The following is a 17,181-nucleotide window of genomic DNA, read 5'->3' on the forward strand; positions in this document are numbered from 1 at the left end:
ATATTTTTAGGGACTGCCCCACTGCACAGGCACTGTTGGGTGCCTTGAAACAGTGGGCCTGATTCATTAATTAAGCAATTATTATTATTAAATTAAATTTAGTTATTTTTTTTACTCAAGTTTTCTGGACAAAACCATATTGGATTGCAAGAGATGCAAATAAGTTTATTATTTTGAACATTAGGAAAATACTGGCTGTTTTTTCATGTAACACACAAATACTTGATAGCTTATTTGTACACTGAAAACGTAAAGTGGATCTAGCCCAAATTTAAATCTGGCATCACATTTTAAATTTACCTCCCCCTCCAATGCAACTTGGTTTTTCCTTACTTGCTTTTGCTTAACTTTCATTAATGGACCCAGTGTTCCCAAGACATTTATAGTTTGTTTCCTGTGACCCACACTTTTGGGGCATTCCAGGAAGCCTGGCGCCATATCAATTGCTTTAAGGGTGCTGTATGGCTTGCCAGGAATCGCCTCATTTTGAAGCGGGAGAAGATGACCATCCAGGACTGTCGCAGGCTGATCCACAGCCTGCTAAGAGACTATAACACAGTGATGGCTAACCTGTGACACTCCAGGTGTTGTGAAACTACAAACCCCAGCATGCTTTGCCAGGTATCAGCTAGTTATCTACTGGCAAAGCATGCTGGGACTTGTAGTTTCACAAACACTTGTAGTATCACAGGTTAGCCATCACTGCTATAACACCATGGACAGTCCTGAGGATGATGATTGATATTTGTCTCCTTCTTCTCCTTCTCCCCCCCCCCTTCCCCCCATGTGTCTGTTTATTCAATAAAGCTTTGGGCTTGTGTCTCCCCCTTCCTTACTCCATCCAACCCATTCCCCCATCATTGTTTGATGTTTTGCTGTAATGTCTTGCCTTAATTTATGCACCATTCCCTATATTTGTTTCTGTCTCTCAATAAAGTTTCGGGCTTGTGATTTCCCCCCCCCCTCCCCCCTCTCAGCTACCGTCCCCCCACATCCTTATTTGAAACTGTCATGTTGTTTAAGCTTTGCATGGTTAGTGCAGTACTTGATGTACAGTATTATATCTTATACCTTATGTCATGTATTGTACTAAAAAGTATGAATGATTATATTTCACAGTGTATTGTTCTTACAGTTGTGCTGCGACGCAGTATACTTGAATGTAGTGTCTCATGTTTTTTGTACCTTTAGGCAAAATAAAGATATTTTTTCAATCAAAAATACATAATATAAAGGATTTCAAAACAGATTCCACAGGGTTTAAGTTCTCTGCCTATGCGGATGGCCTGGGCATAAACGTATCAAATCCTTAGTTTAAATTTCAAATCTTTTCAAACTGATTATTTCTGTAGTATTCTAGGACTTAAGCTGTGCACACTCTACAGGTTTATTACCGGATTATCATGCCAGTTGTTCGACTGTTAGGTCCGATATTGCATTAGTGTGTACGCTCCCACAATCATGTTTTATTGTAGTAAAGCACATTGTATAGTTTGATTTTACAAAACTAGAAATCTCTATGAATGATGTTGTGCCAATTCTGCAGTGTGTATGCACTCACGACCAGTAGTGTAAGCAGATCTCCGTAGAGTTTAGAGAGTCAAGATTTTTTTTTTCAGCAGAAGGTAAGTAAATCTTGTAAAATCGTGTGTACACATGAATCGGCATGCTGATCGGAACTTTCAGTTGCAGCTGAGGTTTTCTGCCCGTTTAAAAAAAAACAAAAAAACTGCTTTACAATATTTATAAAGATATAACCCTTACAAAATAAAGCTCATTGGTCACTTTAGTGGGGACAGTCTCAGTGGAAACTAGATGGTGAAAGCCCAATTACAGAAGCCTGAGGATCGAATGAGAGGACAGAAGCTGTCAGGTCTTGTGCTTATTCAGTCCTTGACTTACCCTGCAGTTGGTCCACAAGTTTCATATGCTCTGACATCTTCACTGTCTGCACAATGGGGTTTCCATTTGGGTTTGCGCCTTTTTTCCAGCATGACGGTACTGATCCACAGACACAGGGTTTCTCGTATCACCGTACAACTCTGCTGTGCAGTGAAACACAGACTCGGTTAATAAGTTGTTGCATCCTTTTCATCACTGTGTAAACCTGCATCACAGCATGGACTAATAATATGCTGCTACATGTTCATGCCTATATAAGTAGCTTCCAGATACTGAAGTCAAAATATTGGATGAAATCGTTCTAGATTAATAAATACCGATTGTAATAGTTTCCTGTACAATTGCAAATAGTATGCACCGGCGTACAAGGGTTAATTACGCAACCGCATAGGTAAACAAAGTAAATATACTTACAGTCACACCTACATTTTTAAATAGTTCACTTATAATAAAGTTTCCAACTTACATTCGTTTATTATTAATATAAAAGACTTAGATTTATTACACAAAGGTAAACCTACATTAAAGATATTTAGGGTTCAGGTCCTAAGAAATGAAACACAAAGAGCAGCGTTGATTGTTAGTATTACAGGGATTATTCATAAAAAATGCAATTCATATCATGGCAGGATACATAATAGTCGACCACCCCATAGATTATTTGATATATAAAAATATTTATTGCTATGGTATAAGTAATTCACTGGTAAAAAAAGAATAATGCAAAAATCAAAAACATATAGTATACATAATAAAAATTAAATTTCCATATAGAGACCGATATAATTAATCAGTATTATATCCTGTAATGATTCAGTAATATAATGACAGACTGAGATAATAATATTGAAATGATCCTCATAAAAGTCATAGTTCTTGCGACAAAATGAGTGGATTAGATGTATTTATCAGGCTCTGATCATCCTATGTAGAACCCCGATCACTTGTTAGAAAATAGCAGCCGCCTGGGGTAGAAGACGTCACGGAGCGGTGCAATCCTTTCAATAAGATAATATCGAGCTGGACCACCTTGGGCAAATCTCCGTCTAGGTGCTTTGGAACAGTAGCCGTCCTGAAACGTTCTAGTGGGAATGGAATGGCGCACGGTTGCAAGATAGTTTATTGAGGCTAGGTGTAACATTTTAGTTGGATATGCCACACAGTAGTTATATGGAACTTACAACTTGGCACCTAAGACTACACATATATACATCTGAGTAACAATGATGATTTGTAACCCCAACTACCTACAATGAGGACTTTAGTTGGACTTCCTCCTTATGAACACATTACCCTTCCTCTCCTCCGGTTTTAAGCAAAAATTAAATAAAGGAGAACCACTATGTAACTTAGTGCTGAAAAAGTTAATGCCGGGTATGATAGAAAGGTGTCAGAACACACAGTGCATCGCAGCTCGCTACGTATGGGCTGCGTAGCTGCAGACCGGTCAGAGTGCCCATGCTGACCTCTGTCCACCACTGAAAGTGCCTACAACTGGCACGTGAGTACAAGAACTGGACCATGGAGCAGTAGAAGAAGGTGGCCTGCTCTGATGAATCACGTTTTGTTTTACATCATGTGGACGGCTGGGTGCATGTGCGTCGTTTACCTGGGGAAGAGATGATACCAGGATGCACTATGGGAAGAAGGCAAGCCAGCGGAGGCAGTGTGATACTCTGAGCAATGTTCTGCTAGGGAAATCTTGGGTCATGACATTCACATACCACCTACCAAAACAATGTTGCATACCAAGCACACCCCTTCATGGTAACGTTATTCCAACGGTATTACCTTATGGCAGTGGCCTCTTTCAGCAGGATATTGCGCCCTGCCACACTGCAAAAATTGTTCATTAATTGTTTGAGGAACATGACAAAGAGTTCAAGGTGTTCAACTTGTCTCTCGCTGTACCAGCTGACCCATATATTTACTCTCCATATTCAACTCCGTGAACTGTGTCTGAGGAAGCTGTATCTCTGCTGGGGATTGGAGAGCGACTAGCTGAGTAGCAGAAAGGAGTAAGGTAACTCTGTCCAGGTTTGAATACACAGGCAGTGGTAGAGGCTCAGGTTTGATATTGTAGGAAAACTTCCTTTTATTATCTTGCATGTTGCACTAGTCTCTGATGACATTGAGAAGTTAGGCTTATTGATGGCATTGAGAAACTAGGCTCATTGATGGCATTGAGAAAAGTCTCTGCAGTAACATAACAAACAAGCAGGTTTGGTGGACTAGTAGCTTGGTGCTCTGCTGACAGCAATGGGAAAGTTCTTGGTTTGAGTCCTAAGGCAGCTTTCATTTTTAGGCATTTGAATGTTGATGATTGTTAACTAGTTGATAACAATGAGAAAAATATCCAGAAACACTGATGGCAAAAGCTAACTTAGTTGTCTAGAAGCCCAGTACTCACCTGGATATGATGGAGATGTCTAGAAGCCAGGTACTCATGTGGCTGTGATGGTGGAGCTTGTTACTTGAAACCCTAGGTATGTTCTCTCTTACTACCATGAATGTTGCATCAGGTTGGTTTGTGATACTGAGAAAAGTACATGAGCTGGACCAGCAAGTCACCGCCAGTGATGGTAGAGTCCCAGGTTTGAATCTGCAGACAGCTTTCCTTTTAATACGTAGGATATTGCACATGCTTGGTGACATTTAGAAAAGTCTTACCTCCTGAAGATACTGTGCTGGGTCACTGGACTAGTACCCATGTGCTCTACTAACAGAGAAGTTGAAGTCCTTGTTTATGTTCCTCAGACAGCATTCTGTTAGTACCTTGGATGTTGCTTCAGGATAGTTGATAACATTGAGCATAATCTTCTCTCATAGCTAGTCAGCAAGGTGGCTCTGTAGTCTTGTGTCCAGATTCTCTGTTCACAGCTAATGGTGGAGTCTCTGGTTTGAACCCCAAGACAGACTTTTTTTAACTACCTTGCCTGATGCACTAGGATGAATTATGACACTGATGACCACTACCTACATAAGCCTAAGCTGGTTCAGGGGATTAGTAGCCTGGTTCTCTGCTTGCAGAGATGGTTTAGATCTTAGTTCAAATACACAAAGAGTTGATGCTTTTGTACCTTGGATTTTACACCTGGCTTGTTGAAGACATTGGAAAAAATCTCCCCCACTTGCTTACACCATGTGTTGGCTCAGATGTTTAGTAGCCATGTGCTCTCCTGGCATTATATGGCTGATGTACTGGTTCAAATCCCCTTTATACATTGGTTGGTGCACCTGGCTGGTTCATGACTTTGAGAAGAGTCTTCCTATGTCTGCCTTCATTCACATAAGGGCATAAGTTAGTGGGCAAACAGTAAAATGCTTAACTGACAGCAGACTGAGTTCTGATCAAAAGAGTAGTTTAGTTGCAGGTTAATAATGTAAGAAAGTTTTATTTTCATAAATTGGCTTTTAGTTCTCTTGAACACAACAGTCAACTTTATTAAAGAACACTAGACAAACAATTTAACACAACATCACTTGGAGAAAACCCAATAACCACCCAAATGAGCAGGTTCATGACAGAGAAAAGCCCATCAAGCCTGTCTGGGAATTTGAACCAGGATCTTCACCATCACAGTCTAGCAACCTGTTTACTAGCCTACAGAGGCAGTACATGATAGCTAGGCAGCAGTGAGACTTTTATCAATGCCATCAAGGGGCCTGGAGCAAAATCAACAGAGCTGTAAAAGTTACCTGCTTTGGGGTTCACACCAAAGAATCCATATAAACTATAAACAGATCACCTACCTACTGCGCCACCAAGCTGGAACAGTTGTTGAAGATATGGAGAGACTTTTCTCATGGACCTCATCATGCCTGTCGTAACATGAAACGTGCTAAAGAGGAAGCCAGGTGGAATTCCTCAGACAGCATTCTGTTAGTACCTTGGATGCTGCTACAGGCTGATTGATGACATTGAGCATAATCTCATCCTCCACACACCTAGCAAGAGTGGTGGCTCAGTGGATTTGTGCCTGGACTCTGTGTTCGCAGCTGATGGTGGAGTCTCTGGTTTGAACCCTGAGGCAGGCTTCTTTTAACTACCTTGCCTGATGCACCAGGATGCATTATGAGACTGAGGACAAACACTTACATAAGCTTAAGCTGGCTCAGAGGACTAGTAACCTGGTTCCCTGTGTGTTTCAGATCTTAGTTCAAATCCACAAGTAGGTGTAGTTTTTGTGCTTTGGATTTTACACCTGGATTGTTGAAGACATTGAGAAAATCCTCAACAGTTACTTACACCATGTGTTGGCTCAGATGACTAGTAGCCTGGTGCTTTACTGGCATTAGATGCCTGCGGTCCTGGTTCAAATCCCCATTCATACATGGGTTGGTGCACCTGGCTGGTTCATGACTTTGAGAAAAGTCTTCCTGAAGGGCAGTCTGTCTATATTCACATTGAGGGCATAAGTTACTGGGTGATCAGTAAATTGCTCAACTGAGAGCAGAGTTCCAATCAATATTGATAAAAGAGTAGTCTAGTGACAAATTAATAATGTAAGAAGAGTAACAGTTTCAAAAGTTGGTTGTTAGTACTTTTAGAACCCCCCCTCACAACAATGTTTAAATACTAGACAAGTAATTTAACACATCACTACACAGAGAGAAGCCACTGAGCAGGTTGATGACAGAGAAAGACCATCAAGCCTGTCTGGGGATTCAAACCAGGACCTCCCACATCACAGTCAGCAAGCTGGCTATTAGTCAGCTGAGCCATCCGAGCCAGTACATAATGTGAGTAGCAGTGAGACTTTTATCAATGGCATCAAGAGGTCTGGAGCCAAATCAAAAGAATTGTAAATGTTATCTGGTTGGGGATTCAAACCATGGAACCCACGTAAACTATAAACAGGTCACATATCTTCTGCACCACCAAGCTGGTACATTTGTTGTCGATATGGAGAGACTTTTCTCATGGACTTCATTAAACCTGTTGCAATATGAAATGTGCTAATAAGGAAGCAACTCGGAATTCAAAGCAGGGCCTCTACTATGACTGTCCATGGGCACCTCACTACTGTCTACTGAAAATTCTTACCTCCTAAATATACTGTGCTGGATCAACATCTCTACTAGCAGAGATGTTGAAGTCCTGGTTTATGTTCCCCCAGACAACATTCTGTTAGTAGCTTGGATGTTGCTCCAGGCTGGTTGATGACATTGAGCATAATCTCCCTTCATATCTAGCAAACAAGCTGGCTCTGTTGACTTGTGTCCAGGTTCTCTGTTTGTAGCTAATGGTGGTGTCTCAGGTTTGAACCCCAAGACAGGTTTCTTTCAGCTATCTTTCCTGATGCACCAGGATGAATTATGACACTGAGGAAACCTTGGCTCAGAGGACTAGTAACCAACTTGTTTGCTGGTAGAGATGTTTGAGGTCTTAGTTCAACTCCACAAACAGCTGTAGCTTTTGTACCTTGGATTTCACACCTGACTTGTTGAAGACATTGAGATAAGTTTCCGTATTTTCTTACAAAATATGTGGGCAGGGTGGTGGCTAAGTGGTTAGCACCTCTGTCTCACAGTGTTTGGGCCATGAGTTCAGTTCCTGAACAGGGCCCTATCTGTGTGAGTGTGTTGTCTGTGCAGTGCTGTGGAAATAGTGGTGCAATATAAATGATGATGTTGGCTCAGATGAGTAAGATAATGTATATGTCAATGTATATGTCAATGTATATGTCAATGTATATGTCAATGTATATGTCAATGTATATGTCAATGTATATGTCAATGTATATGTCAATGTATATGTCTTTGCTGGGTGGACTTGTCTGACTCATGACATTGAGGAGTCTTTAGTCATATAAGTTAGTGGGCAAGTAGTAAAGTGCTCATTGGACAGAAGAGTGCCCGTCAATATTGAGAAAAGTGTAGTCTAGTGAGAGAAGAGTAGTGGCAAGTTAATAATGTAAGAAAAGTGTAGTATTTTCATAAAGTAGCTGTTAATTCTTTTAGAACCCCACAGCCATGTTTATTTAATGCTGGACAAACAATTTAACCCATCACTTACAAGGAGAGAACCCACTGAGCAGGATGATGACAGAGAAACCATCAAGCCTTTCTGGGGATTCAAACCAGGATCTCCATCATCACAGTCAGCAATCTGGCTACTAGTCAACTGAGCCATCCAAGCCAGTACATGATAATGACCAGCAGTAAGACCTTTATCAATGGCATCAAGGGGGTCTGGAGCAAAATCAAAAGAGCTGCAAATGATACCAGGCTCAGGATTTGAACCAGGGACTACATATCAACTATAAACAGATGTCCTGTCTACTGGGCCACCAAGTTAGAACATTTGTTGAAGATATGGAGAGACTTTTCTCAATGTCTTCAATCAGCTGCAACATTCAATTTACTAAAATAGATGCAGACAGGGGATTCAAACCCAAGCCTCTTCCATCACTGTAAGCAAAGGACATGGATATTAGCATGCTGAGCCATTTCCTTTGGTAAGTAAGCTTTTTTCCAGATTCTCTGTTCACAGCTAATGATGGAGCCTCTTGTTTGAACCCCAAGACAGGCTTCTTTCAACTACCTTGCCTGATACAGCAAAACAAATCACTAGCTTAAGCTGGCTCAGAGGAATAGTACCCTGGTTATCTGCTTGTAGAGTTGGTTGAGGTCTTAGTTCAAATCCACAAACAGCTGTAACTTCTGTACCTTGAATTTTACACCTGGTTTGTTGAAGACATTGAGAAAAGCCTCCCATTTGCTTGCACCATGTGTTGGCTCAGATAACTAGTAGCCTGAGGTCCTGGTTCAAATTCCCTTTATACATCGGTTGGTGCACCTGGCTGGTTCATTACATTGTGAAGAGCCCTACTTACCTAATGGATGGTCTGGCCTCATTCACATAAGGGCATAAGTTTGTGGGCAATCAGTAAAATGCTCAACTGACAGCAGAGTTGTGATCAATAGGGAGTAGTTTAGTGGCAAGTCAATGTAAGAAAGAGTAGTATTTTAGAAAGTTGGCTGTTCTTTTGACTAAAGAATCTTTTATTAAAGAATGCTAGACAAACAATTTAACACACCATTGCTAGGAAAGAACCCAATAACCACCCAACTGAGCAGGTTGATGAGAGAGGAAAGACCATCAAGCCTGTCATGGGGATTTGAACAGGGACCTCCAACACTACAGTCCAGCAACCTGGCTACTAGTCAACTGACCCAACCAAGCCAGTACATGATATCTAGGCAGCAGTCATACTATTATCAATACCATCAAGGGTCCTGGAGCAAAATGAAAGGAGCTGTAAATGTTATCTGGTTGGGGATTCAAAACAGGGAATCCATATAAACTGTAAACAGATCACCTGCCTGCTGCGCCACCAAGCTGGTACATCTGTTTGTGATATGGAGAGACTTTTCTCATGGACTTCATCAAGCCTGCTGCAACATGAAATGTGCTAACAAGGAAGCCAGACAGAATTTAAAGCAGGACCTTTACTATGACTGTCCACATGGGCACCTCACTACTGTCTACTGAGCTAACTTATACTTTTCACAATGTCTTTAATCAGCCTGCTGCAACATTCAATTCACTAAAAGGAGACTAGATGGGATTCAAACCTGAGCCTCGTCTATTGCTGCAAGTAAAGAACCTGACTACTAGCCTGTTGAGCCATTCCTTTCCTTAAGCAAGTTAGGAGACTTTTTTCACTGTCTTCGATCAGTAACTTAGTATCAGGAATGGGCCATGTCTCTGAACTACAATCCCAGCAAACTCAATAAGCCTCAGTTTGACCATCAGTGGAGAGAGTCCAGCCACAACTGGAATCATCTATTTCTCTGAAAAGCCTTTGTTATCTGATTATCTTATATTTCTACATAGGTACCTTTAGAGATTTCAGTCAATGACGCAGAGCCGGATTTACACCTCATGGGGCCCTAGGCAAGATATCGGTTTGGGCCCCCCCCCTTCACACACAGTGGCCCCTCACACACACATAATACATGCACGCAGTGGCCCCTCGCACACACACACATAATACACGCACGTAGTGGCTCCCCACACACACATAATACACGCATGCAGTGGCCCCTCCCGCACACACACACACATAATACATGCACGCAGTGGCCCTTCACACACACATAATACACACACTAATAATATACTACCCTACCCCTCCCCCAACTTACCTTTTTCCATCTAGGAGCTGTGGAGTCTTCATCCCCTTCACACATGGGACGGCACCTGTCATGTGGTGCACGTCCCATGTGACACAGAGCAGGAGACCAGCCACCACACTAGCCCCGTGTGGCCTCTCCCCCAACTCTCGGCACCCGTGGCTGGGGGCAGTTTGTGGTAGTGGTTAAAGAGAGACCTCTGGGGCCTCTTCATACTTGGGGCAGTTAGTTATAACTTTATTGTACCTAACTTAAATATTTGTCTCTCTAACTAAGTTAGAAACAAACCTAAAAATACCTTACTGTGTGATTAATTTCAGATATTACTCTGTAAGACAGACACAAAGGGCCTAATTCATTAAGGAACATAAATGCCGATATGTGCTGTATTTTGCGTAAAATCGTTCTGCGCATGTCCAGAAACAAACCATACGTCAGAGAACGCAGCAACGTCCAATTCATCTTTGAGCGCAAACCCTTCTACACACTACAATTTCAGGGGCGAATCAGGGAGGGAAATGGGCGTATGCAGGTAGTCATTGTACAGTAAGGGCGTGCCAAGCCTGAGCGCAATCAGCAGCGTCCGATTCAAGCTTTGGGCCTCTCAAAGGTACGTGTTTCTCTGTTATATCACTTGCACCAGCTACAGGTCTGGGGTAAGTACCAATTACTAGCGATGATGGTCGCATATGCTAGAACATGTGTTTGCAATCAGGAGCAACTGAATATTTTTTTTTTTTTATGTACAGTAGACATTAATAACATCCTAATACATGTATTTTATGTAGAGGATTTTTTTTTGTTTGTTTATGTTTTGTCATGAATAATGTGAGTTAATTGAATTTTTTTTCTCTGCGTGACTTTATACAGGACTGGGCATAAAGATCTCCCATAATTGGAGGGGGCACTGTGTGAGCTGTAGTGGGGGTAAAGAGGTGGGGTAGATTTAATTTGGTAGGTTAGGCTCTGCCGTTTTTAGTACCCATCATGAATTGGATCGGTGAAGATCGGGGCTTTGTTGTTCAAGCGTATTATGAGAACAACCGTTCTGTGATAACGACTCAGAGAGCGTTCCGTACACGCTTCGCGCTAGGTCGAAATGCATCTGCCTGATCGGAAAACAATTTTGCAATGGATTTCTAATCTTTGGGCAACTGGATCCACACTGAAAAGAAAATCACCTGGCAGACCTAGGCCTGTTAGAACACCAGAAAATGTGGAAGCAGTGAGAGCATCCTATCAGCAATCACCAAGGCATTCCGCTCATGAGCATGCCATGGCACTGGGGATATCACCATGCCTCCATGCCATGGCACTGGGGATATCACCATGCCTCCATGCCATGGCACTGGGGATATCACCATGCCTCCATGCCATGGCACTGGGGATATCACCATGCCATGGTACTGGGGATATCATCATGCCTCCATGCCATGGTACTGGGGATATCACCATGCCTCCATGCCATGGTACTGGGGATATCATCATGCCTCCATGCCATGGTACTGGGGATATCACCATGCCTCCATGCCATGGCACTGGGGATATCACCATGCCTCCATGCCATGGCACTGGGGATATCACCATGCCTCCATGCCATGGCACTGGGGATATCACCATGCCTCCATGCCATGGTACTGGGGATATCATCATGCCTCCATGCCATGGTACTGGGGATATCACCATGCCTCCATGCCATGGCACTGGGGATATTACCATGCCTCCATGCCATGGCACTGGGGATATCACCATGCCTCCATGCCATGGCACTGGGGATATCACCATGCCTTCATGCCATGGCACTGGGGATATCACCATGCCTCCATGCCATGGCACTGGGGATATCACCATGCCTCCATGCCATGGCACTGGGGATATCACCATGCCTCCATGCCATGGTACTGGGGATATCATCATGCCTCCATGCCATGGTACTGGGGATATCACCATGCCTCCATGCCATGGCACTGGGGATATCACCATGCCTCCATGCCATGGCACTGGGGATATCACCATGCCTCCATGCCATGGTACTGGGGATTTCATCATGCCTCCATGCCATGGCACTGGGGATATCACCATGCCTCCATGCCATGGTACTGGGGATATCATCATGCCTCCATGCCATGGTACTGGGGATATCACCATGCCTCCATGCCATGGCACTGGGGATATCACCATGCCTCCATGCCATGGTACTGGGGATATCACCATGCCTCCATGCCATGGCACTGGGGATATCACCATGCCTCCATGCCATGGTACTGGGGATATCACCATGCCTCCATGCCATGGTACTGGGGATATCACCGTGCCTCCATGCCATGGCACTGGGGATATCACCATGCCTCCATGCCATGGTACTGGGGAGATCTCCATGCCATGGCACTGGGGATATCACCATGCCTCCATGGCATGGTACTGGGGATATCACCATGCCTCCATGCCATGGTACTGGGGATATCACCATGCCTCCATGCCATGGTACTGGGGATATCACCATGCCTCCATGCCATGGCACTGGGGATATCATCATGCCTCCATGCCATGGTACTTGGGATATCACCATGCCTCCATGCCATGGCACTGGGGATATCAAGTCGGAGTTTTTGCAGAATTTTACATGCCGATTTAAAAATTACATCCTTACAAAATGATGTTGGTTCAAGAATTAAGTGAGGGAGATTATGCCAAGCACAAAGCCCTAAGTGAGAAGATTCTTGAACAGGTTCCTGCTGCAGCCGTTCTTCTAATTAGCGATGAGGCTTCACTTCCATATCAGTGGAGCCATAAACAAGCAGAATTTTCGTTATTGGGCTGAAGGTAACCCTCGTGAACTCTACCAACGACCACTCCACTCTCAACGCGTAACTGTTTGGTGTGTAGTTGTCTACTTTGGTGTGATCAGCCCATATTTCTTTGAGGAAGGTGGTGCAACAGTAACTGTGACCTATGACCGGTATGTTGAAATGTTGAAGACCTTTCTGCGCCCCAAACTGGACAATGTGGATACAGAACATGGTTTAACAGAACAAGGCCACAGCTCACACAGCACAACGTTCGCTCGGAGTGTTGAGGGAAATGTTCCCTGGGCTGAAAATTATAAAGGTCCTATTGTGAGAAGTGCCATCCCACCGGAGGTGTGGCCAGTGATGTGTGGGTGTGGCCATCTGTGTGTGGGCGTGGCCAGCACCATGGAGGGCATAGCTTGCCCTTCCCTCCAACCACCTACATCTCCCTCCCATCTTCCCTTATATAAAGAGTAGACCACTAACTGGATCACACGGCATGTATGTAAAGTGAAGAGTTGAAATACGTCCCAGCTGTCCCTCATGCCCGGACGATCTCCTGGCTGATAGTCCCTTAAAATCAGGACTATCCTGATGGAATCGGGAAAGCTGAGAGGTAAAGGTATGTTATTTTATTGACCATTGAAGACAAACATACAAACGATGGTTGATTATTTTTAATGTGCTTTAACAAAAAACATGCATGAAAAATGCCAATTTTCAGGTTTTTAACATTGAACAAAGTACAGGGTTTATTGTATGTATCTATATTAATCCTAATATATAAACATTCACTGTCCACTTTATTATTTAATACCTGAACATCTGTTGGTTAATGCAAATATCTAATCAGTCAATTATGTGGCAGAAAAGCACGCAGACTTCAGGATCTGGCTGGGCTGGGGGTACCTGGACCACCTGCATTTTTTTCCTTTAAAATGCTCCTAATAGGCTGCTGAGTGAGTCTTGCCTCTTGGGCTAAAATTTGCCAGCCCTCCCCTTACAGACAAGGTCAAAAATTATAATTGTAGTTCAGACCAAACACCAGAATGGAGAAGAAATGTGATCTAAGTGACTTTTCCTGTGGAATGATTGTTGGTGACATACGGGTTGTTTCAGTACCTCAGAAACTGCTGATCTCTTGGGACTTTTACACACAACAGTCTCTAGAGATTACATAGAACGGTGCTCAAACCAGAGCAACAGTTCCGTGGGAGGAAACGCCTTGTTAATGAGAGAAGGCGATAGTAACTCAATTAACCATGGGTGGTATGTAGAAGAGCATCTCTGAATGCACAGTCCATCCAACCTTGAAGTGGATGCTACAGCAGCAGAAGACCACACAGCACCCTTGTGACCGCCACACAATACACAGCACCCTTGTGACCGCCACACAATGCATAGCATCCTTGTGACCGCCACATAATGCATAGAACCCTTGTGACCGCCACACAATGCATAGCACCCTTGTAAGCTATTAAAATAACTGATAACTTAAATAACTTAATTAATAAATTAGAAATAGAATGGGAATGGGAACTATGGAACTGATTTTGCATCATGAATTACAATTTAGATTTTAAACTGTCAATGTTATCATTAGATAATTTGCAAGAAGCATTGGTTCCAATCCAGGCCATCATGGTCAGTTTTTGCAAATGGGTCTCTCACCATTCTGAATTACTTTATGTCATTGATTTGTTATACTCCTACTTTAAAACCCTTATATAAATACGTATAAAGAAAAAACAAAATGTACCTGCTACATCTGACTTGCGTTTTAGAACAGCTTCCTCCCCTGGCAATATATCTGGCTGACCAAATAATTTGCAAATGCGGTATATGCAAAAAATATAACAAGATGCGTTCTGGAAAATGGAACACAAACGAAACTCACGTAAAAACGCCACTAGGCATGACCCTAGAATAAACGGGTTTTTTTTGGTGTCGCGCTTTACATGCCTTTTACATTTGGTGCACTTTTCTTCAGGTTTGCCAAAAATCTGCACAGCAAATAATCGCTGTGTGGCAGTGAGTGCAGTCATTGGCCACTGCTCAGATCTCCCCGGTACACTATGTGGGTAGCATTATCATACAGGAGGATAAACAGATCAGATTATTGCCTGTGTGGAATGACTTGATTGTGTGTGAGAGATATTCTCGCTGTAACTATTACTGTTCAGTTGTCCTGTGTATGGTTAAATTGGTCACAGATGTGATTGTGTGGGAATCATATTAGTCAAATTGGGAACAATCAAATTGTTCTGTATTTGGGTACCATTAGCACATACATTTACTCAACCCTGAACAATATACTGATTCACCTTTCTTCTTCTAAAACCTTAGTAATGTGCAGCTTTTCAAACCCTTTTTGATGAAACGGAGATTGAGGATGAAGTAAGGAGTCTGAATTAACAATACCTTTATCTCATACTTGCCAACTCTCCCTGAATGTCAGGGAGACTCCCTGAAATAGGGGTGACCTCCCTCACTCCCTGAAGAGTCTGGCATTCTCCCTGATGCTGAGCCAGTACAAGACGTGGTTGGCTTCGCCATCTGTGGCATGATGACACTGTTCAGAAATTGTGTCCTATGTCCATGTATTGATGCCTATGGAGGTGGCCATTTTCATGGAGACCAAGGTTTAATAAAAGACTGACAGGAAAGACAATATGACTTCAGTAATGGAGACAAAAATTTAAAAGACACTTCAGTCTCTAGAGATTCATTAGCTGCTTTTCTTTAACGCATAGTTACCCACTCTTCTGGAATGTCTGGGAGACTCCCGCATTTCTGGGAGACCTCCCGGGAGAGCAGGGCAACCTCCCGGTTCTCGTCTCCGCAATAGTTAAGTGGTGGGAGCGGGGCTTAGTGACGAAAATATTGCGACATCTTAGCCCTGCCCCCTGCTGTAATTGGCCAAAATTGTGACAATTGTTTAGGAGGCGGGACCAAAATGATGCGATTCATCAAGCCCCGCCCCCGCACGGCCAACTCCCCCGGATTTCCCTGAAGCCAACAAAAGTTGGCAAGTATGTTTTATCTCTCTCAAGCTGTTTACGGCTGACTGATCTTAGTGCTTAGTAAGTGTGAGTCACTCGAAACAGCTGTTTCAACCTCTCCCATCTCCCTGGTGTGCGTCACTCTCTGATTGCTAACGGGCACCACCGTGCCAGGGGTGGCACGGATGCTGAGATCCGGGCCAGCGCTCATTAGCCTCTCCTGGTGTTTACTCACAATAAACATATAGCCACAGGCCCCATCCCGCCGTGTACCCCCAGAATATATCTGTGTCCGGCCCTGACTGAGTTAAATGACTAAACATTACCAGCCACGGTGATATCATCTGAATATCGTGGTAATGGCAAAATCTGGAGTTTGTCCTGGATAACATCTGAAATATCTATTTTCCCTTTAAATTTAAACAGCAGGATGTTAACACTTTACGGGCCCACACGGCTTTAACCCTTCACGTCCAAAGGAACCTTTAGCGCTACACTGTTTTCATTTTGTTTGTTTTTTCCGTAGATCTTTATGTCACTTTTATATTTGTGACGTTTCGCACTTATGTCTGAGGATTAAAATGGTTTTGGTGAATAGGTGAAATTGTTATGGCCATTATAAGTTACTGCGGTGAGATTGTTTTGGCTATCTGCAGTGATTCTTTGCTTTACTTAAAAAAAAGCCCACATTGTAATTCTAAATATTGTTGTCCTATCTGGACCATTAGTCATCCTTGGTGGATTTACAGCGCACACTTCGCAGATGATGATGAAAGATTTGAAGCAATTCTGGGCTTAGTAATAAAGGACCACAGTTCATCACAGGACTCTTATAACCCCACGTCAGGGTATAAGACTCGATGTGATTGTGATAACGTTGATCTAGAGACAGGTGGCTTGTTAGAGTAAAACTGCATCCCCCTACTACAGGGTCACCCCAAGAATACAGGGGTCCAGGAGCCGGGAAGTGACCTTGAACAGAGCAGAGTCTGTAATAGGCACAGCTGCAGACCCCTCTCCCCCCCCCCCCTCTACACACACAACATACACCCCCCCAACACCCCTGTGAATCCCCCTCCCACCCCTCAGAGTGGAGTAAAGTTACATTTCCCCACACTTGTGCTGTCAGTCAGACAGTGAGAAGGACTCTGGGACAGAGCCAGACATACACAGACCCTCATCCCTTTCCCACAGAGAGAACATCGCTGCAGAGAGAATGGAGAGCAGGGTGCCGCTGGCCATGTGCTTTCTCGTGCCCTTCTGGTGGCAGGTAAGAAGCTTTTATTTATTTTGCCAACCCCCTAAACTCTGTTACAGTGCCCCCTTTTCTGGGACAATTCTGGTAT

General features: G+C 43.4%; 1 protein-coding gene across 2 annotated transcripts in view; it reads left to right on the top strand.

Annotated features, from left to right (window-relative positions):
• CDH15 (cadherin 15) overlaps positions 1-17,181 on the top strand; it is an 81,118-nt gene that overhangs the window by 34,181 nt on the left and 29,756 nt on the right. Inside the window, exon 1 of one of the 2 annotated variants that reach the window (XM_075189048.1) lies at positions 16,968-17,105. The exons of the other annotated variant lie outside the window; for it this stretch is intronic. Coding sequence (XP_075045149.1) covers positions 17,052-17,105 — 54 coding nt within the window. The 5' untranslated portion in view covers positions 16,968-17,051. Of the gene's footprint in view, positions 1-16,967; positions 17,106-17,181 lie in introns of those variants that run through there. 2 annotated transcript variants of the gene reach the window in all.

This window comes from Mixophyes fleayi, chromosome 10 (genome assembly GCF_038048845.1).
Source record: "Mixophyes fleayi isolate aMixFle1 chromosome 10, aMixFle1.hap1, whole genome shotgun sequence".
NCBI classification, from domain to species: domain Eukaryota; kingdom Metazoa; phylum Chordata; class Amphibia; order Anura; family Limnodynastidae; genus Mixophyes; species Mixophyes fleayi.